This window comes from Octopus sinensis, linkage group LG19 (assembly GCF_006345805.1).
Source record: "Octopus sinensis linkage group LG19, ASM634580v1, whole genome shotgun sequence".
Lineage (NCBI taxonomy): Eukaryota > Metazoa > Mollusca > Cephalopoda > Octopoda > Octopodidae > Octopus > Octopus sinensis.
The window spans coordinates 1831003-1852309 of record NC_043015.1 but is presented as its reverse complement, the minus strand read 5'-3'; the positions used below and the strand labels follow the sequence as shown (position 1 = coordinate 1852309).

At 35.7% G+C, this 21307-nt stretch overlaps 1 protein-coding gene across 2 annotated transcripts in view; it reads left to right on the top strand.

The window, feature by feature from the left end:
- Positions 1 to 21307, top strand: part of LOC115222313 (sialate O-acetylesterase-like) — an 88674-nt gene that overhangs the window by 37696 nt on the left and 29671 nt on the right. For both annotated transcript variants that reach the window (XM_036511225.1, XM_036511224.1), the window contains exons 3-5: positions 7854 to 8185; positions 13442 to 13580; positions 14831 to 14999. In XM_036511225.1, coding sequence (XP_036367118.1) covers positions 7854 to 8185; positions 13442 to 13580; positions 14831 to 14999 — 640 coding nt within the window. The remainder of the gene's footprint in view (positions 1 to 7853; positions 8186 to 13441; positions 13581 to 14830; positions 15000 to 21307) is intronic.

Sequence of the window (21307 nt, the reverse complement as noted above, 5' to 3'; positions counted from 1 at the left end):
CCCCACTCTTTGTACAAAAATTATTTTAAAGGAAGTATATTAAAAAATATTTTTAGAAATTTTAATAAAATAAACTTATCGAAACTACTCTAAGCTTATACATATTTAAGAATTTTATCAAAAGAAAATTTATTAGATTTTTATAAACTTTTAATAAAACAAACCAAAATTAATAAAGTTTTTTTCTTTAAATTTAATAAGTTTTCCTTTGATAAATTCCTTAAAATATTTTCATGTTTCCTCTTTTAGAAAAAAAAATGAATTGCTCGCCTAGATTTTTGTCAAGTGACGTTTACTTTCACTTCCACCCACTGTTTTAATATAATACAAGTATGATTGCCTTCTACGAAGTAACTTATTTACTTGAGATTATATTTGGTACTTTGAGCAACTGTTTAGTTTGTTATACCATTAAATAAAACATCAATGAGTATTTCTTATCTTTATGTGATACAATGTGGAAATAAATTAATAACACCCATCATCACTTCCCACGATATTTATTAATAATAACATGTGAATTGAAACATGCGAAGTTACTGGAAATATTCAAATCGAAACTCATTCAACTACAAAGCCACTTTAAAAACTAACCACATGTTTTAACTGCGAAAGCCTTCAGACACGGCATAGTTTATGTGGCTTACAAATATTTGAAATAACCAACAGAGAATAGTCTCTGTGTGCGTGTGTATGTATGTGTGTATCGCTCAGGGGTTAGGGATTGTGTTTACAGTTTCAATTCCTAAGCCTGGTGGTTCGTTGTGTTCTTGATCAAAACACTTCATGTCACATTGCTTTGCGATCACTTCCACTACTGACGCGTGGTACACAGTGCACGATTTCAAGTAACATCACCGCAGGAGTGGCTGTATAGTATGTAGCTTGCTTGCCAACCACATGGTTCCGGGTTCAGTCCCACTTTGTGGCACCTTGGGCAAGTGTCTTCTGCTATAGCTTCGGGCCGACCGAAGCCTCGTGAATGGATTTGGTAGACGGAAACTGAAAGAAGCCCGTCGTATATATATATATATATATATATATGTGTGTCTGTTTTGCCGAACCGTTAAGTTACGGGAACACCAGCATCGGTTGTCAAGCGATGTTGGGGGGACAAACACAGACACACAAACACACACATACACACACACATATATATATATATATATACATACATATGCATATATAAGACAAGCTTCTTTCGGTTTCCGCCTACCAAATTCACTCACGAGGCTATAGTAGAAGACACTTGCACAAGGTGCCACGCAGTGGGACTGAACCCGGAACTATGTGGTTTGTAAGCAAGCTACTTACCACACAGCCACTCGAAAATAAAGTCAAAGGCTGGCCGCGTGATTCGAACTCACATCTTCTGTAAACATGACACAGGTTCTACCATTGAAAAAACATACAGAGGATACTCCGTTTTATTTTCATTCTCTTGTAGTTACAATTTGTGAATGCTTAGTGAAGGTCAGTTGTTCTAAACCTGGTCCAGGTTCAAATGGCCCATCGAGGTTCATATAAGGTCTTGTTAAATTTCATGAGCAATAAATTAGTTATACGAGGGTGAGTCAAAAACTAATACCATTTTGTTTAGGACAGGCATAATTACCAACCCAGAAACATGTATCATACATCAAAATGAAGCTGGTCCTCTGTGGATCACATCCCTACTTCTTCACTACAGTTTTCACTTCCTTGTCACTGGACTAATGTTTTCTTCTCAAATCCTCTTTCATGGGGCCGAAAAGATGATTGTCCAGTGACGATGATTGTCCAGTGACGAGTAAGTGGCTCAAATTACAGTCAACAGAATTTTAGGGGGCAGAGATACAAGCTCTGACTCGAAGGTGGAACATTGCTATTTAGAGAAGCGGTGACTATGTTGAGAAGTAAGGATGTGATCCACCGAGGCCCAGCTTTATTTTGATGTATGATACATGTTCCTGTATTGGTAGTAATATATGTCCTAAACAAAATGGCATTACTTTATGACTCACCCTCGTACTTCAACAATACACAAAACATTTTAACAATGATTGATACAATTTCTAATAATATTTAATAATAAAAATATAATAGGACATTTTTAACATTGAATGGCTTTAGGGAGATGCAGTTGAATAAATTAGGAATAAAAAGTTTCATATGTAAAAAAATGGTTGAAGACCACTGGTTTAAGGGAAAGGGCGGGGATCGTGATTATTTTAGGTCTATTGCGATCAGCGTGGGCGATGACGTTAATAATCTGTTTAGAATGTCGTAGATCAACACTTGTATGTCAAGGCAAGGAAGCTTCCAGATAGTCGATGTTCTCGGCAGGAAGGCCTGGACATACCGGTTATTCAAGACAGAGTATTCACTGCAACAACAATGTGGTGATGTGGAGAGACGAGTGGGTCACAGTTGGGTCTGACAGCAGGAGGTACGAGACTGGCCAGCTATAAAGAATAGAGGTCGCTGTAGTATGCTGAGAGAAGACAAAGAGAAGCGATAGTATATCTGTAGTTGGAGACAGAAACTGGGGTTTATCTCTTTATGATTTAGTACCAATTGAAAAATTTTGATTAAACGAACCTCCATCCAATTGATAGCTTTTGATTGTCAATATCCTAAAAGTACCATATCTTTTTAAATTAAGGTATTCAACTGCAACGTCGCGTGCCACAATAAATGAAACAAAATGTTTCCCAAAATAACCAGCAACATTGAAAGATAATAAAACTGCTCCTTTTGAAGTACAAATGACACTATTTCACTAAAGGGTGAAGTCAACTTAGATGTTATTGTTATACTGAATATAAAATTTGAATAGTTAATATAGCTTAGTATTTTCAGCTAGAAGTCACATTTTATGCAAAAGGAATTAACTTGTTCATGGCAAAATGCAAGGTTACAACCTGCAGTGACAGAGATATCCTGATTCGTACCACATTTTCAGAAAACCTTTGTTCTTAATGAGCGCAAAAATCATCGACCAGTATCGACGGTTACTCTTTCGAAACGTAGTCTCTTAGATACCGCTTTATTATTTTGACAAATTTTGCCTCGTACAAAATGAATTGAATCGATCGTTGTGGGTATATTCTACAGTTCATCCAGTTCTTCAAAACATCTCTTAAAATTTTACTGTTATATTGTGTGTAATGTTTATCAATTTCATGTGACGGAATTTAGCCAACGGTGCATTTGATTTAGATTCTTCAAAGAATATGATCGGTACCGCATAACGTTTTACTATTGTCTGCAAAGCAAAGTGTCTTGATAACCTTTTAACTTCAGTAAGTGATCTGAGCGCTACAGCTTGATTTTCAGAAGCCTCCGCAAAGTCTTCAAGTATAGAAACTTTATGTGAAAATCGAGAAAACGCTATAGATTCTTCTCATGAAAGTATCAATTTCGCTTGTCAACTTCTCTTCTATCCTTGCATCACAGATCTTGAGATTTTCTTCGTGAGCTGCATAGTTGTTGCTAAACTATGTATTGCTATGGTACAACTAACTATCCCCAAGAATCCCGATGCTCCATCAGGCGCAAAATCTAATTCTAAGTCTTTTTATGATTTACTTTTCTTCATGAACCTTTTGATGCTTATATAATTGAAGAATCGTACGCCTGCAGCTGAATTACTCCTCAAAAATATATTCACAAAAAGAAAACGGTTTATAATCAGTTGAATCTTTAAATCTGTATTTCATATACAGTTTGGATATTTTGTTGAAAGTTATGATTGTGTTTTCAACAATTATCAACTTGTGAAAAGTTACTGATGCTATCTCTGTTACAATGTCTTTCTCGGAAATAAAATTGATAGTTTATAGAAATTTAAACATAATTTTTGCTTCTCCAGATGTCTTGGAGTTGAACATGCTTTACAATATTCATGTAGATGCACTGAACTGAAGTGACGATCTATTCATTTTGAAGGATAACAACACGCTTTGATCTCTTTGAGGTTTGATCACTTTCGCTCTCGCTCATCCGCGCTCACTCGTAGCATGCGTAACACGCTGGATATTGAGTAATAGAGGGGTTTGTTGCATAAACTTTTGCATAGCATATACATAGACATTGAATGCAAAAAGTTATGCTCATAATATTTAGATGTGAATCTGAAATTCAGACAAAATATTTTGCTGAAAGTATGTCTATAGTTTCCAAATATCTTTCTTTCTACTTGCAAATATTTTCTAGCAATTTTCGTATCACGACAATACAAAAAAAAAAAAGAAAAAGAAAAAAAACTCCAATTTCCAAATCACTCATAAATATTTCTCGCAGCTGAACTTTCATGACCTAACGAGCTTTCGATGTATTAGTTGTTACTATTTAGTTAAACTATTCAACTTTAAACAAACTAACAGTTTTTTTTCTCTCTCTTTTTCTTTTACGCCCTTCGATTCTTTTGAATTTCTCAGTGAATCGATATTTACTTTTTTCAATAAAAACTCACTAAGCTATCTACAGAATTTGAATCAGATCTTAAACTTTATTATATGAATAGTGTCTGCTAAACATGGCTTCAGCTGCACTAAACTTGAACAGAATATGTGAGATGACGTAGATTAATGATGTGCAAACGTGATATTTGACAAACCGACTGCTTAGTTAAGAAAAATAGATAAAAGATTGTCTTTTATTACATACAATTAATAACAGCAATATCATTTTTCGCAAAGAACATTTTGTGCTTACATAGATGTCTTTCGTGAGCTAACAGCAAAACCTTTGTGCGAGCACAAACGCATGCAGCCTTCAGAAAATTGTAATTTTGAACATATGCTGTGGCGAGCAAGAATGACTTAGCCCAGTGGTTTCCGGCCGAGGTCAATATGCTCCTGAGGTCCAGATAAGATTTTAGAGCCCGTGCAAGCAAAGCTACAAACAGGAGGTTCAGAGTAGTATATTATGGGCCGACGAAAAAATGTTGCTTTCGATGGGTGTAGTGAGAGAAACAGCTAAGTTTCTTTAATGTTTTCCATAGTTCGAAATACACAAGTGAATGGATGAAAACCAAAATGGGAATTTGAAATAAGTATCTATAAAACTTGAGGAGGCGCCTGGTTTAGTGGTTAGAGTGTTGAACTCATGATCGTAAGATTACGGTTTCGATTCCTGGACCGGGCCACACGTTGTGTTCTTGAGCAAAACACTTCATTTCACGTTCCTCCAGTCCACTCAGCTGGCAAAATTGAGTATTCCTGCAACAGATTGGCGTCCAGTTCAGGTGGGGAATTTATACGCCACTGAAACTGGGAAACTGGCCCTTATGGGTCGACATAACACGAGAAGGCGCTTTTAATTAACTTAATCTATAAAACCAGTTTTTAAGCATCAAATGGCTATGCGATCCACCCGAGTAAATTAGTAATCAAACGGGTTCATAAATAAAGAAAAAAATGGTTAAGAACCACTGTTGCTGTTGTTGTTTTTCCTTCTCAAGCCATGCCTGGCTCATAAGGGCTGGTTTCCCGGTTTCATTGGTGCATAGGTTCCCCATTTGGACGGGACGCCGGTCAGTCGCAGGTGAGCCGTTAGACTCAGGAAGAGTGAGTGAAAGTTGTGGCGAAAGAGTCAGCAGAAGTTCGCCATTACCTCCTACAGGTGCCGCATGGAGCTTAAGTATTTCGCTCATAAACACACACATCACCCGGTCTGATATTCGAACCCGCAATCCCTCGACCACGCGTCCGTTGTACTAACCACTAGGCCATGTGTCTTCAAGAACCACTGCAGCCAATCATTTTTAACAGACGCGTACACGTTTTATTGTTTCCATACGGATAAATCTTTGATGAAATTGGAACACCCAAACAAAACCAAATGACCATCGCTCTATTGTTGCTTTTTTCGAGTATGTGATCTTCCGTTACAAACTATTTCTTTACTGCCCACAAGGGGCTAAACACAGAAGGGACAAACAAGGACAGACAAACGAATTAAGTCGATTATATCGACCCTAGTGCATAAATAGTACTTATTTAATCGATCCCGAAAGGACGAAAGGCAAAGTCGACCTCGGCGGAATTTGAACTCAGAACGTTGCGGCAGACGAAATACCGCTAAGCATTTCGCCCGGGGTGCTAAATTTCTGCCAGCTCGCCGCCTTGTCTTCCGTTACAATTGTTTTGGTACCGCTGATTCGACGCTCATTTATTTGACATCAAATGTTTAAATGTTTCCCTCTCTATCGTTCCATCTCACGCTCCTACTCAATAATTCAGTCACCCTCCCGCTAAACCCCTCTCTTTCTCTCTGTCCCTCTCTCTCTCCCTCTTTCTTTTTCTTCTTCTCTCTGCTTATGTGTTGTCCATAGTACTCTTCATGTAATTTTATTACCCACAAGGGGCGAACATAGATGGGACAGTACAGACGGGGAACTTAAAATAAGAAAGCGAATGACAAGAAAAGGAAAAAATAAAAGTAAAAAATGACATATGAAAGAATATTTACAATGAGATGTAAATGCCCACTCGATCCCCGGAATCGAGAGGTTACATTTTCGTCACATATATTTCACAAAATTTTCTTTTTTTTTTTCTTCTTTCTTCTCTCTCTTCTCACAATTCTATACGTATTCCATAATAGCTTTCAATTCTCTAAAGTCAATCACTGAGCCCTCAGGCAGCCGCTCTCTCACTCGAACACTCGTGTAAAACGTTACACTCTCTCCGGCAGCTCTGAGGAACTCAGCGACTCTTTCTTCGGGGATTAGAGCAGTCTCCTGCCACTGATCGGTCATCCTGTTGACCCATATATGTCCCTCCGTATTACATGTCAATTCTTTCATTTCAGGGCAGAAATGGAAGGTTACTAACTTGTAGAAGCCGTGATCTTGTTTCCGTCCTACGTTTTCCCTCGTTTTTCTTTTCGGGCTTATTTCTTCCTTGTTCTCCTCTCTTTGTTTCTCCCTTTCTCTCTTTTTGCCTTCTTTTCTTTCTTCTTCCTTCTCTTGTCTTTTTGGTTTTTTGTCTGTTCTCTCTTTCTCTCGTGTTTTATATAGTACTCTTCATGTGTGTGACAAGAGCCAAAGTATTTATGTCAGTCGTGCTCACTAGCAAATAGTAACGTCTCTCTCCCTCTCTCACGTTTTCTTTCTCTACTTCTCTCTCTTCTCTTACTTTCTTCCTTTCTCTGACTCTCTTCGCTCCTCTCTCTTTCTCCGTCTCTCATATTTTTTCTCGCATTCCCTATCTCTATGTATTTCACCGGAGAATGCGGTGAGCTGGCAGAAACGTTAGTACACCGGGCGTAATGCGTTGCGGTATTTCGTCTGCCACTACATTCTGAGTTCAAATTCCGCCGAGGTCGACTTTGCCTTTCATCCTTTCGGGGTCATTTAAATAAGTACCAGTTACGCACTAGGGTCGATCTAATCGATTTAATCGGTTTGTCCTCTCTGTGTTTAGCCCCTTGTGGGTAGTAAAGAAATAGGTATTTCGTCTGCCGCTATGTTCTGGTTTCAAATTCCGCCGAGGTCGACTTTGCCTTTCATCCTTTCGGGGTCAATTAAATTAGTACCAGTTACGCACTGAGGTCGATATAATCGACTTAATCCGTTTGTCTGTCCTTGTTTGTCCCCTCTATGTGTAGCCTCTTTTGGGCAGTAAATAATCATATATTTCACCGGAGAAGGGATCGATGCGTGTGTGTGTCTCTATGTGTCAGTGTATACGTGCGTGTCTGTTTCCCTCTAGTACTAAAACCGAATGTCGCCAAAACAGGTTCACTATCTCCAATCAGCCCAGTCAAGTTCGCCAAGGGTTCAAACCTCACAGCAACTACTAACATATTGTACGATTTTTCTATTTATCTGTCTTTTTCCCCTTTTACATAATTTTATCTATTAGGGAGTCAAAACATCCGATTTGCCACTTACTACAGTAACAACATGGTGTTACAAAGATCCCCACAGCGAGCAATCGTTTGGGGATATTCAACACACAGCAACACCAACCTCACCATTAAAATAGATGATGTCATCGTACTGAAGACGATTAGTTATTTTCATCCGGTTATCAATGCTAGTATATGGACCGTGAAATTACCGGCAAAGGAAGCTGGTGGACCACACGTTATCACTGTCCAGTCGTCTCTGTCCACTATCAAACTGGTTAATGTTTTGTTTGGAGATGTATGGATATGTTCCGGTCAAAGTAACATGCAGTTTACGACAATGATGGTAAGTAATAGCTTTGTTTTTCATATGTCCAGAGTTGTTGTTGTTGTTGTTGTTGTTGTTGCTGCTGCTGCTGTTGTTGTTGTTGTTGTAGTAGTAGTAGTAGTAGTAGTAGAAAGAATCATTAGCTCGATGAACAAATTGCATAGTGGCATTTCTTTCGGCTTTACTTTCTGGGTTCAAATTCCACCGATGCCGACTTCGCCTTTCATGCTTTCGGGGTCGATAAAATAAGTACCAGTTGACTACTAGGGCTGATGTAATCGAGCTAGCATTTCTCACAAATATACGTTTGTGCACAAAGTTAGAAACTATTATTATTATTATTATTATTACTATTATGATTATTATTATTATTATTATTTTTATAATTATTATTATTATTATTATTATTATTATAATTATTATTTCCACTTCACTTCTCAGAGCTCTCGATTTCACTTGCTGCAATTAATTTTGTAAGAGTGGACAGCAACATGTCAAAGGTCTCACGGGGTCTCTTTCCTCCATACTTAACGCTTAACAATCGGTGATGGCTTCATTATATTTTCCAGATATGTCAATGTTCACCGGTTCCATTTTTATCGATGCAATGTTTAAGGAATTTGCCTTCCACACTCTGTTGCTGTGCAGTTATTATCAAGCAGTTGGTACTTTTCTTCTCGTCCTGTGCTACAAAAAACTTGTGGTAAATTCGTTTGTTAATTCCACTAAATTCATTTGTTCAATCTCTGGATTCTCCATTTGTCTTGGATACTTCCCGTTTCTTACTTTGTTTTCCAGGTTTTCTGCACTTGAAGCTGAGCGTAGTGTCCTTATAGAAGAATATATATTCCCACTGTTTACTTTCTGAGTTAAACACTCTTAAAAACAGCATTGCTTTTGTCCCTAATGAGAGTCGATAAAAAAAAGAACTGCTCTAGTATTAGGACTGATGCTATCAATTAATTTCCTCCTGTCAAAATATAGAGCCATGGGCCTTAAAAAGAATTTATGATCATGCTTTTGTCAATATTTTATCTTGTTCAGTTCAAATAGCCTGTTCTTCTTTCCTTTTATCTCAGAACGTTTCAGTCACTCTTTCATTTCCATCCACTTTAATTCCTATTGCTTTAATACCCACAACGGGCTAAACACAGAGAGGACAACCAAGGACAGAAAAACGGATTGAGTCGATTATATCGACCCCAGTGCGTAACTGGTACTTATTTAATCGAACCCGAAATGATGAAAGACAAAGTCGACCTCGGCGAAATTTGAACTCAGAACGTAACGGCAGACGAAATACCTATTTCTTTACTACCCACAAGGGGCTAAACACAGAGAGGACAAACAAGGACAGACAAACGGATTAAGTCGATTATATTGACTCAAGTGCGTAACTGGTACTTATTTAATCGACTCCGATAGGATGAAAGGCAAAGTCGACCTCGGTGGAATTTGAACTCAGAACGTAACGGCAGACGTAATCCCGCTAAGCATTTCGCCCGGCGTGCTAACGTTTCTGCCAGCTCACTTTACATCCTGTCCATTGCATCATGAGGATTTTCACCACATCGTGATTTACACTCCATTTTTACCTTCTGTATATTTTAGAAAAATGTTTTGTTATTGGCTTCTATGTAAACTTGTCCGTTGTTTGTTCTTATTTAAATGATTTTCTTCAGTTTAGTTAGTTGCCAATTTGTACTTAATTGCTTCCTTAATTAGAAAGAAAGAATTTTTCTTCTTTCAAAACTAATTACTTTACATTTGATTGCTTCCAAGTATTTTTCTTGAACTGCAGTTTTAGTACTTTTCTATTTGCATTAGAGTTTCTTCTATGCTATTGTCTATGTACATACGTACGTATGTGTGTATGTATGTATGTATGTATGTATGCATGCATATATGTGTGTATGCATGTATATATGTATGTATGTACGTATGTACATACGTATGCATATATGTATGTGTCTATCTATCTATCTATCTAATCTATATATATATATATTTATATATGTATGTATGCAAGTATATATACATTTACGTATGTATGTATGTATGTATGTATCTATCTATATATATATATGTGTGTGTGTGTGCGTGTGTGTGTGTGTCTGTATCTATCTATCTATCTATCTATCTATCTATATATATATATATATATATATATATATATATATATACACACACACACATATATATGTGTGTGTGTGTGTATGTGTCTCTCTCTATATATATGCATATATGTGTGTATATAGGTATGTATCTATCTATACGTATCTATCTATCTATATATATATGTGTGTGTGTGTGTGTGTGTGTGTGTGTGTGTGTGTATGTGTGTGTACGTATCAATTTACATAGATATATATATACATGTATAGATATATGTCTTTGTGTGTGTGTGTCTGTGTTTTTCTGTATAGATAAACAGATAGATAGATAGATAGATAGATAGATAGATAGATCGTCTTCGGGTCGATAACCTCAAAATGCTGAGTAGGTTTTTGTTTACCTGTCTAAGCACTTCAATACTCCTAATTTTCAATATATAAACGGTGACTCTCCTCTTTGTAACTGGTATAGCTAATATATACATACCTATCATCGTTATTCTATTACCTTATTCGTAGCATTAAATTAAGATTTTAATAACAGCAAGCATCAACTTATGCAATGTGTTTTTAAAATTTTTTTCTTCATTTCTTCGTCTTTTCATCAGTTTTTTTTATCTATTCTGGGTATTTGAATAGGCGGCTTGGTCAAGTTCATTGACTTCAAATTCTCTACGTAATTTAATGTTTCCACTGGTAGGTTACCTTTCTATGTCGTTGATCTGATACTTTCATTTAATCCTATACATTTATATTTTTATTTTTTGTTACGTGTGTGTCTTTACGGAATTTATAAACATTTTAAAGTGGTTTTTAACTGCGCATTATTGCTTGCAAATATTTAACCATTGATCGTTTCATTGAGCGAATTTATTAAGAGAGTCATAGCTTGGCAGAACATTAGAAGGAATAATGTGTCTCCCTAGACGATTATTTTCATGGATACAGAGCTATATTTTTTTTAATCTTATTTTTAATTAGTAGAGATATGTTTGTTTTCCTTTTATATGGTTCGTGTATTTTGTTAGTTTTGGGGCAGTTTTAATTACGTAAAGAGTCCCCATGATCCTAGAATGTGATATAATGTCAAACGCTTTTCTGTGGAGGCTATTTTAAATTTCGCAAACTATCGTTTGTATTTGCTGTTAACAGCTATATTATTATTATTATTATTATTATTATTATTACTATTATTATTATTATTATTATTATCATTATTATTATTATTATTATCATTATTATTATTATTGCTGTTGTTGTTATTTTTGTTCTTGGTGTTGTTAATAATAATAATAATAATAATAATAACAACATTTTTGTTAAGGCGGCGAGCTGGCAGAATTGTTAGGACGTCGGGCATTTCGCCCTTCTATACGTACTGAGTTCAAATACTGCTGAGGTCGACTTTGGCTTTCATACTTTCTGGATCGAAAACTTAAGTACCAATCAAGCACTGGGGTCGATACGATCGACTATATCCTTCCCCTCAAATTCCAGGTCATGTGCCTATATTATAAAGGATTATCATTATTATTATTATTATTATTATTATTATATAATTATTATTATTATTATTATTATTATTATTATTATTATTATTATCTTATGTTTAACTTTTGCTTTACATGTGTACAAGTTGGCTCCAAGTCTCACCTAGAGACATCAAGAGACAACAAGCTGGAAGTTCATGTTGTTGTTATGCCTAGAGTGCCATATAATTTGTTTTGTACATAGTGTTGTTCTAGAGAATGTTTAGGAAACCATAAGAAAATTATGTGTTTGTTTTAAAACATGAGATTGCATAGAAAGTATTTTGCATATGGCTATGGGATATGGGCAGTTCCCATGAACACTATCTTTTGAATTTCTGCCATTTTGGGGTTTCCTGCTATCTGAGCTAGGTAGCAATCGGCCTCTTTTGCAATCATTCCCAGAGCACCTATGACAACAGGTATTGTTTTAGTCTTCAGGTTCCACATTTTGCTAATTATTATTATTATTATTATTATTATTATTATTATTATTATTGTTGTTGCTGTTGTTATTGTTATCATTATTATTATTATTATCATTATCATCATTATTATTATTGTTATCATCGTTATCATCATTATTGCTATTATTATTATTAGTATTATTATTATTATTATTATTATTATTATTATTATTATTATCATTACTTTTATTGCTGTGGAAGGCGACGAGCCGGCAGAATCGTTAGCATGACGGACGAAATGCTTACCGGTATTTTGTCTGTCTTTCAGTTCTGAGTTCAAATTCCGCTGAGGTCGACTTTGCCTTTCATCCTTTCGGGGATCGATTATAATAAGTACCAGTTACGCACTGGGGTCGATATAATCGACTTCATCTCTTTGTCTGTCCTTGTTTGTCCCCTCTGTGCTTAGCCCCTTGTGGTTAGTAAAGAAATAGAAATAGGTATTTCGTCTGTCACTACGTTCTGAGTTCAAATTCCGCCGAGGTCGACTTTGCGATTCATCCGTTCGGTGTCGATTAGATAAGTACCAGTTATGCACTGAAGTCGTTGTAATCGGGTGAATCCCGTCCCCCAAGATGCTCTTGTGGCAAAAATTTGAAATCATTATTATTGTTGTTGTTGTTGTTGTTTTTGTTCCCGTCGTCGTCGTCATTGCTGTTGCTGCTGCTGCTGTAACACGTTTGGAGAGAGCAATCATTTTCAACGAAAGTCTGCGAAATATTCGCATTACCTTATACTTGACTCAGAATTTACTGACACACACATGCACACAGACACACTCATACACACACAAATATGTATGCTTATCTCTATGTATATGTAAAGGTATTATGCACAAGACAACTTCAGTCGGAATAATTAAAATCAAATATAGCCAAGCTGAATCTGTCCACTATTACTTAAGTGTCGCGTGTCTACGCTCGTTAAAACAGTAGCAGCTGGATGTACTTTAATTTACATCAAATAACCATCTGAATAAGCGTTTGAACACGAAATTTAAATAACCATATGAGAATTCAACCAAATAAATATAATTGAACTCAATTCAAAATCTGTATGTATGTGCTTCTGTGTACGTATGTATGTATGTATGTATGTGTGTGTATATATATATATATCTATATATATATATATATATATATATATATATTGATATATTTGTAGGCTTTCAATGGTAGCAACGAGGCTAAAGGTTCCATACATTATCCACACATTCGAGTATTTACTACAGCATATATGGCCGCTAATCAACCGGAATACGACGTCAAATGTGCTCTGGAACAATGGTCGGTCGCATCACCTGGTAAGTAGCTACAACTAATGACTCCACAAAGCTCTCGTTTATCAATAGAATATCGCTGTTCTTAAATTTAATTATCATTGTATTAAACGAATCACTATGAATGCATGAGGGAGCACCAAAATAGTTGCTTGTTATGTTAAAAATAGGAACTAATTTTACTTCAAATAAAGACGCTGTTCACTCTTTAAAGTTCGAAGAAGTGCATAATGAGGATCTATTTACTGTTTGACTGAAAATATATAATAAAAGAGCTAGTGGGTTAGTTATATGTCATACGGCTTTAATTTTAGGTTTGTTTGATTATGTATAGCTAGCGGTTAAATTACATCAAAACCAACAATAACCACAGCATGTTAGAAATAAAGACTTATCTGCGTGTTAGTTTATTTGATGTAGAAATATTCATTCCTGTTTAATCTTTTTCTGTTATAAATCGCATTGTACGACAGATATATGTATGTTTAGCTGCTGTTTGAAACGTTGACTAAATGCATGTCGTAGCTTCAAATTTTTGCGATGAAATTAGTTAAAGTATTGAATCATTGAGCTAATTTATTTGTTAACTTAGTGATTAGATACTTACACGTTTTCACAAACACATACATTGACACTAAAACGATATAATGCCATTCAAAAGACAAAAGACTGTCCTGGAATAATTATAGAAAACTCTAAATATCAACTCAAGTAATGCTGGTAGTATACACCCATCAAAACGTCTCTGAAGTGTGAGCATAACAGGCCGGACATTGCTAACGTTTCTGCCAGTTCGCCGCCTTAAACAACCTACATGTTCATTGAATTCATTTATACTAAAGTGGCAGAGAATTTCTCAGAAACGTGTACCATTAACCTAAAAATTCAGCATGAGCCGGTAAGTGTATGTGACAAAGCTGGCCTTTTCAATTACAGCAACAATCTATCCAACGTCCTTAGTGCAAAGCTTCCGTGTACCTGATTTTACTTACTAAATTTAGGTCGACTCGAGACTATAGCAAAAAGACATTTGGCTCACAGTGTGGTCGAAGCTGATTCCTCGCGTGTGCAAGGTGGAGTTCTTTACCGTTTTGCCACGCTTCCCCCATGAATGTATACTGTACACACACATACACACAAATACACGCACGCACACACACACACAGATACTGAGGGACTGATATCGTGAATATGAGATTGGGAGAGAAAAACAGCGAAATACATTTGATACTTAAATACTAGATCTCATGTTTTAATTGTATTTTCATCAACAGAAGCAATAGCGTCGTCAAATTGGATGTATTTCTCGGCCATCTGTTGGATGTATGGCCGACGTCTCTACGAAGAACACAGAATTCCAATAGGTTTAGTGAGTTCTACATATGGTGGCACTCCAATTGAGGGGTGGTCCTCACCTGATGTTTTGAAGAAATGTCCAGAAACGTGAGTATTAATTTAAAGCTTTGTTTCCCAAGCAGAATCCCTCAAGCAGAATCCCTGTGACCCTTGGGTGGTCTATCTAAAATTTTGCACTTAAGATTTATTTACATCAAGAGCACTCAGAGAGCGCAGACCTCCACCAAGGCAACACCAACGTCCTCTCAACAATTAGCCAGAGATGGTTTTTAAAATGAAATTATCTGAGATAAACTCGATTGCTCCCATAAACGAGAATATTAAAAATGAATTCCACCACTCTTTACGGTACTGGATCGATCCCAAAATCTAATCAGTCCGTGCCAGTCACGTGGCCGAACATTCCTGAAAGTTTCATTCGAATCCATCTAGCGGTTCTTTAGATATATTGTCCACGAACAAACAAATATATGTACACGACTGAAAAAACAATATTTCAGCCATCGCTGAGGCGGAGGTAACAACTTTCTAGAGCGCACAAAATATTTTAATACTTATTTATACAATACCTAATAATATTTAATTATAAAACTACAATAGCGAATGACTATAGGACCCAGTAGAGTAAAAAAGGAAGTAAGTTGGTCCATTGGTACAAAATGATTCAGAAACCGGTATAGCGCAATGACCATAGAGCTACCGTTAACTATGGATGCAGGATCATGAAAACCTAAGAACTGATTTACTATAATCATATAAAAGGGCGCAGGAGAGGCTGTGTAGGGCGCAGGAGAGGCTGTGTAGGGCGCAGGAGAGGATGTGTAGGGCGCAGGAGAGGTTGTGTAGGGCGCAGGAGTAGCTGTGTGGTAAGTAGTTTGCCTACCAACCACATGGTTCCGGTTCATTCCCAACTGCATGGCATCTTGGGCAAGTGTCTACTATAGACTCGGGCCGAACAAAGCCATGTGAGTAGATTTGGTAGAAAGAAACTAAAAGAAGCCCGTCGTATATATATATATATATATATATATATATATTATATATATATATATATATATGTATGTATGTATGTATGTATGTATGTATGTATGTATGTATGTATGTATGTATGTATGTATGTATGTATGTATGTATGTATGTATGTTGTATGTATGTATGTATGTATGTATGTATGTGTGGGCGTGTATATGTTTGTATGTCTTTGTCCCCCAACATCGCTTGACAACCGATTGAGGTGTGTTTACCTCCCCGTAACTTAGCGGTTCGTGAAAAGGAACCGATAGAATAAGTACTAGGCTTCCAAAGAATAAATCCTGGTGTCGTCGATTTGCTCGACTAAAGGTGGTGCTCCAGCATGGCCGCAGTCAAATGACTGAAACAAGTAAAAGACTAAAAGAGTAACCAGAGCAAAATCAATATTGATATTAATTTACCTCCGAGTACAAAGAAATTTTTTTTTGTTTCAGTCAATTTTTTTATATTATACTAGCAGTATCGCCCGGCATTGCTCAGGTTTGTAAGGGAAATAACTATAAAGCATTTTTAGAGAGTTATAGCCAAAAAATAGCGAAAAAAATGGAAAAAAATGATGGTAAATTTTTTTTGAGAGTAAAAAAAGGTGGAGTTGCGTCCCCTAGACAGTTTGCGGTTTGTGTTTCTGATTCTCGACCCCATGTCGAATTTATCGATTTTTTTGAGAACTGGGGGAACTTTTCAAAATTTTCGCTGCGTTAGTTTTGAATTATGACATTGGGCTATGTGTGTGTCAAGTTTCATCAGAATCGGTTGAAAGCCGTGGTCAGGGTGAGAGTACAAGCAAACAGACACACAGAAACACGCACAGACAAACTGCCGTTTATATAGAGAGAGATTATTATAGAAAAAATTATGCGGATAAACGAATTAGATATATATTTCCACACTGGCGACCAGGAGGAGAGCTTCGAGCTCTGATAATTGTCAAAAAATGATGCTAAAAGTGTATTAACCATAAAACGTATAAACCTAGTTCTAATCACCGTGAAGGTGCATGGCTCAGTGGTTAGAGCATCAAGCTTACGGTCGTGAAGTTGTGAGTTCGATTCACGGACTGGGCTGTCTGTTGTGTTCTTGAGCAAGACACTTTATTTCACGTTGCGACATCCCTGGTGCCAAGCTGTATAGGCCTTTCCCTTGGATAACACCGGTGGCGTGGAGAGGGGAGGCCGGTATGCATGGGCGACTGTTGGTCTTCCACAAACAACCTTGCCCGGACTTGTGCCTTGGAGGGTAACTTTTATGACCGAAGGGGATCTGCTCTTTTAAGTTTTAACCACTGAGTAATTGAAAGAGGTTTAGAGGCATAGTTTGTGATTAGGAATCGAATAATCATGGGTACTTGAACACTATTAACTGCAACAACAACAAAAATTGTAATAGCCTACTTTTCATACATCGCGTTGATTAAGATTTAAAATATTTTTAGTAATTCTTTTCTTGCAGTGTCATAATTCTAGATGTATTTTAGTTATAGGTAAATGTTTATAGATATATAGCTTATATTTTTTCTAATATGTTAAAATATCTAAGAGTTTTGATATAAAATTTAACTTGATATTTTAAAATATGCTCATAAAATTAGGATAATAAAAATAAATTTTTAATGTTATCTTAAATTTAATGACGTTTTCGGTTGCTGGATTACAGAATATAGTTCTTTTATGGGAGTTTTATAACGGGTTATATTAATGATATGCAAGTAGCTCTTAGTGCATCATATCATTTATTTCTCTTGTTTGTTTGTTTTTTTATTATTAATTTTATTATTTCGTAAAGCTGAGAGCAATGTTTCCCACGAATACGCTGACGAAAAAACGGATTGGACTGTTTTTGCAAGAATTTTAAGACCACCTAAATTTTCGTTCTCAAAGGTCCACAGCTCAGAACTTAATTACAGTTATTTGTACATGTTTAAACATAATTTCCTTTTAATCACCTACGACTAGATTGAAAATCGGATAATTGCATTTCTAGATATCAATTCCTCCACTCAAACGCATCTAAATCCAGACCAGCGAAATATGCTAAATCAGGTTGTTTTTATATTAATTTGTAGCATCAAAATAACCCCATAAAACTACAGCATTCTCGAATTCAGCAACAAAATATTCATTATATTGCTTTCTCTAATTCTTTGAATTGCTCAAATCTACAAGAAAACTGCTTCTTCACGCACGACCTTTAGAATTTCTATGAATTTTTCTTTTTTTTTTGCGTTATATTCAACTGCCTTAGAACTAACTTCTGCAAAAAAAATTTCTTCACGCTCGAGATTTTCTAAATCTTCTTAAAATAGGCCCAGTTTATTCTCAGAAAAATTCAAACAACGTAAATGTATTTCGCAAAACGTTTAGACTCAATGAAATATCTTTAAAAAGAACCTCAGATAACTAAATCAACTCAAAATATTTTAGTTGAAATATTCATGCTCTATTATTTTCATCTCTGAAAAGAATCTGATATCACAAATCGATTGCAACTTAGTCCTCGTATAATATACATTACTAAACCGTTGTAAACTGATTCAATTTCATTTCAAATTAAATTCTTGTTTATTCAAAAGCCCTGGCCGCTAGATTTAGTAAATATATTGGCTATATTTGGTACTAATCTCATCTCACCATCGAAATCTGTAAAGTTTAATTTTGCACACAATATTTCCTAAGGTACATATAATGTATTGTAAAGGTATGTGAGGTTGACCATAACCTCAAGCAAATTTCTTTTCAAAGGCCAGCATTTTGGCCTACTGTATCAGAACCACCAACAGTTGTTAACTGCAAAAGTCTCTCATGAAATGTTTTTAAAACAAATTCACCTGTGGGCCTTTTTTCTAAATATTATTTTCATGAAGAATTTTTTCAATCAACTTCTCTAAATTTACTCCTCATTAAACGACTATCTATCACACTGTCGTGTAATTATAAGTAATCTAAGGCGTCGAACTGGTAGAATCGCTAGCGCACCGGATGAAATGCTTAGCGGCCTTTCGTCTGCCGTTACGTTCTGAGTTCAAATTCAGCCGAGGTCGACTTTGCCTTTCATCCTTTCGGGGTCGATAAATTAAGTACCAGTTCCGCAATGGGGTCGATATAATCGACTTAATCCGTTTGTCTGTCCTTGTTTGTCCTCTCTATGTTTAGCCCCTTGTGGGTAGTAAAGATATGTATTTCGTCTACCGCTACGTTCTGAGTTCAAATTCCGCCGAGGTCAACTTTATCTTTTATCCTTTCGGGGTCGAAAAATTAAGTACCAGTGAAATACTGGGGTTCGATGTAATCTACTAGTCTCCACCCCAAAATTTCGGGTTTTGTGCTTATAGTAGAAAAAAAACAAAAAAAATATAGCTAATCAAACTAACGACTTAATATCACTTCTACATCCCAACAAATATAAGATAAATTCTCAGTGTTATTATTTCGATGTTATTATTATTATTATTATTAGTGTTCAGGTCACTGCTTGAAATCGAACTCGGAATCTTGGGGCTAGTGGCCCGCGCTCTTAACCACTACACTATATGTCCGTGGGAAATTATGGAGTGAATATAGAACTGTATAAAGATGGTGAGCTGGCAGAATCGTTAGCACACAGATCAAAATACTTAGCGGCATTTCGTTCGTCATTACTTTCTGAGTTCGAATTCGGCTGAGGTCGACTTTGCATTTCATCAAGTCGGAGGTGATAAAATAAGTACCAGTTGAATACAGGAGTCGATAACATCAACTTACACCCTTCTAAGACATTGCTAGCGTTCTGCCAAAATTTGAAAGCGATATTAGTAAATAATTAATGAATAACCTTCAAGTTTTGGTGAATGTTTGTACCTATATATACATACATACATACAAATATACATACATACACACATGCATACATACATACATACATACATACATACATACATACAAATATACATACATACATAGAAATATACATACATACATGCATACATACATGCATACATACAAATATACATACATACATACGAATATACATACATACGAATATACATACATACGAATATACATACATACATACAAATATACATACATACATACATACATACATACATACATACATACATACATACATACATACATACATACATACATACACCGTAACGAGTTTAGCATAGCGTACAGACAGAAATAGGAGAATTCTATTTGATGGTATTCAGTCGAAATTTGAAACCATCATCATCATCATTATAATCATCATCATTATTGCATAATCTTTTGCAGGTCGGTCAAAATGTTTAGCAGCCTATTTTCCGGTCCTTTTCGTTCTCATCCTATCCCTTATTTATGGAAGAATATTTAAATGCGTGATGATGTTACATATGAAAACCCCAAGTAGAATCCGACATAGCAAAGGAGGACCTCGTATTGACCCAACTCAGTTGTTGTTTGTCAAGAAGCGTACACCCTCGGTTTTCCGCTCTTTAAGTCAATTAAAGAAAAGTAGTTAATTAACTTGAGAATTCTGTACAGTAATTAGTTAATTAATTATTTAAGCAAAGGTTCATCAGCGAATAAATTTTAATATTTGATTGAAATATTTACATGCAACTATAGCGTCGTTCACAATTTCGGAGAAATTTTCTAGGATTTTGCGCTGTTTTTCATTGTAGGCATTTAATTTGGGTACTCGAATCATGAATTTAAATTTATTCTGAGGAATTCTTACTTAAATTATTAATTAATTTAAAGGATTCTCTGATTAATCACGTAATTTTCCTAAATTCTTCGTGAGTGAAATGTCAACAATACACACTTCTTGACAAACGACAAGCAGTTACGTCGAATCAAGGATTAAGCCTCTACGTGGTTAAGTCACATGAACGATATAACAACTTAATTTAATTATATCATACAGCACCGTCCTAAAATCAGAAAGAATATATAAGACAATGCAATACATGATTTTTATTAATATATGTATTATGTGTAGACTTCGGCAATATATTTTGGCGTCGGATATAAACATCAGCTGAAAGAAAACGACAAGAGCATTGCTTTCCGAATAAATTTCTTTCAATATTTGTCATATTTATCCTACACTGAGTTAGAAACATTCCCTTGTGATTCTCGTTAGAATTACAATGAACAAGCGATTTACTTGTTGGACGCTTTTAATGAATAAGATTAATATTTATCACCTGGGATATTAAAAAAAAATTGATATTTAAATTAATTTCGTAGCAAACAAAGATAGCGTCTTTATTTCCTAGTAGAACGAGATAAACTTGAATTCGATTTTATTCAGCTGAAAGTTTTTAAATACAAAACTATCGATCCTATCGGTGTACAGGGAACGATAAAGTACAGACTGTGGACAATTGTGAGAGAGCTTGA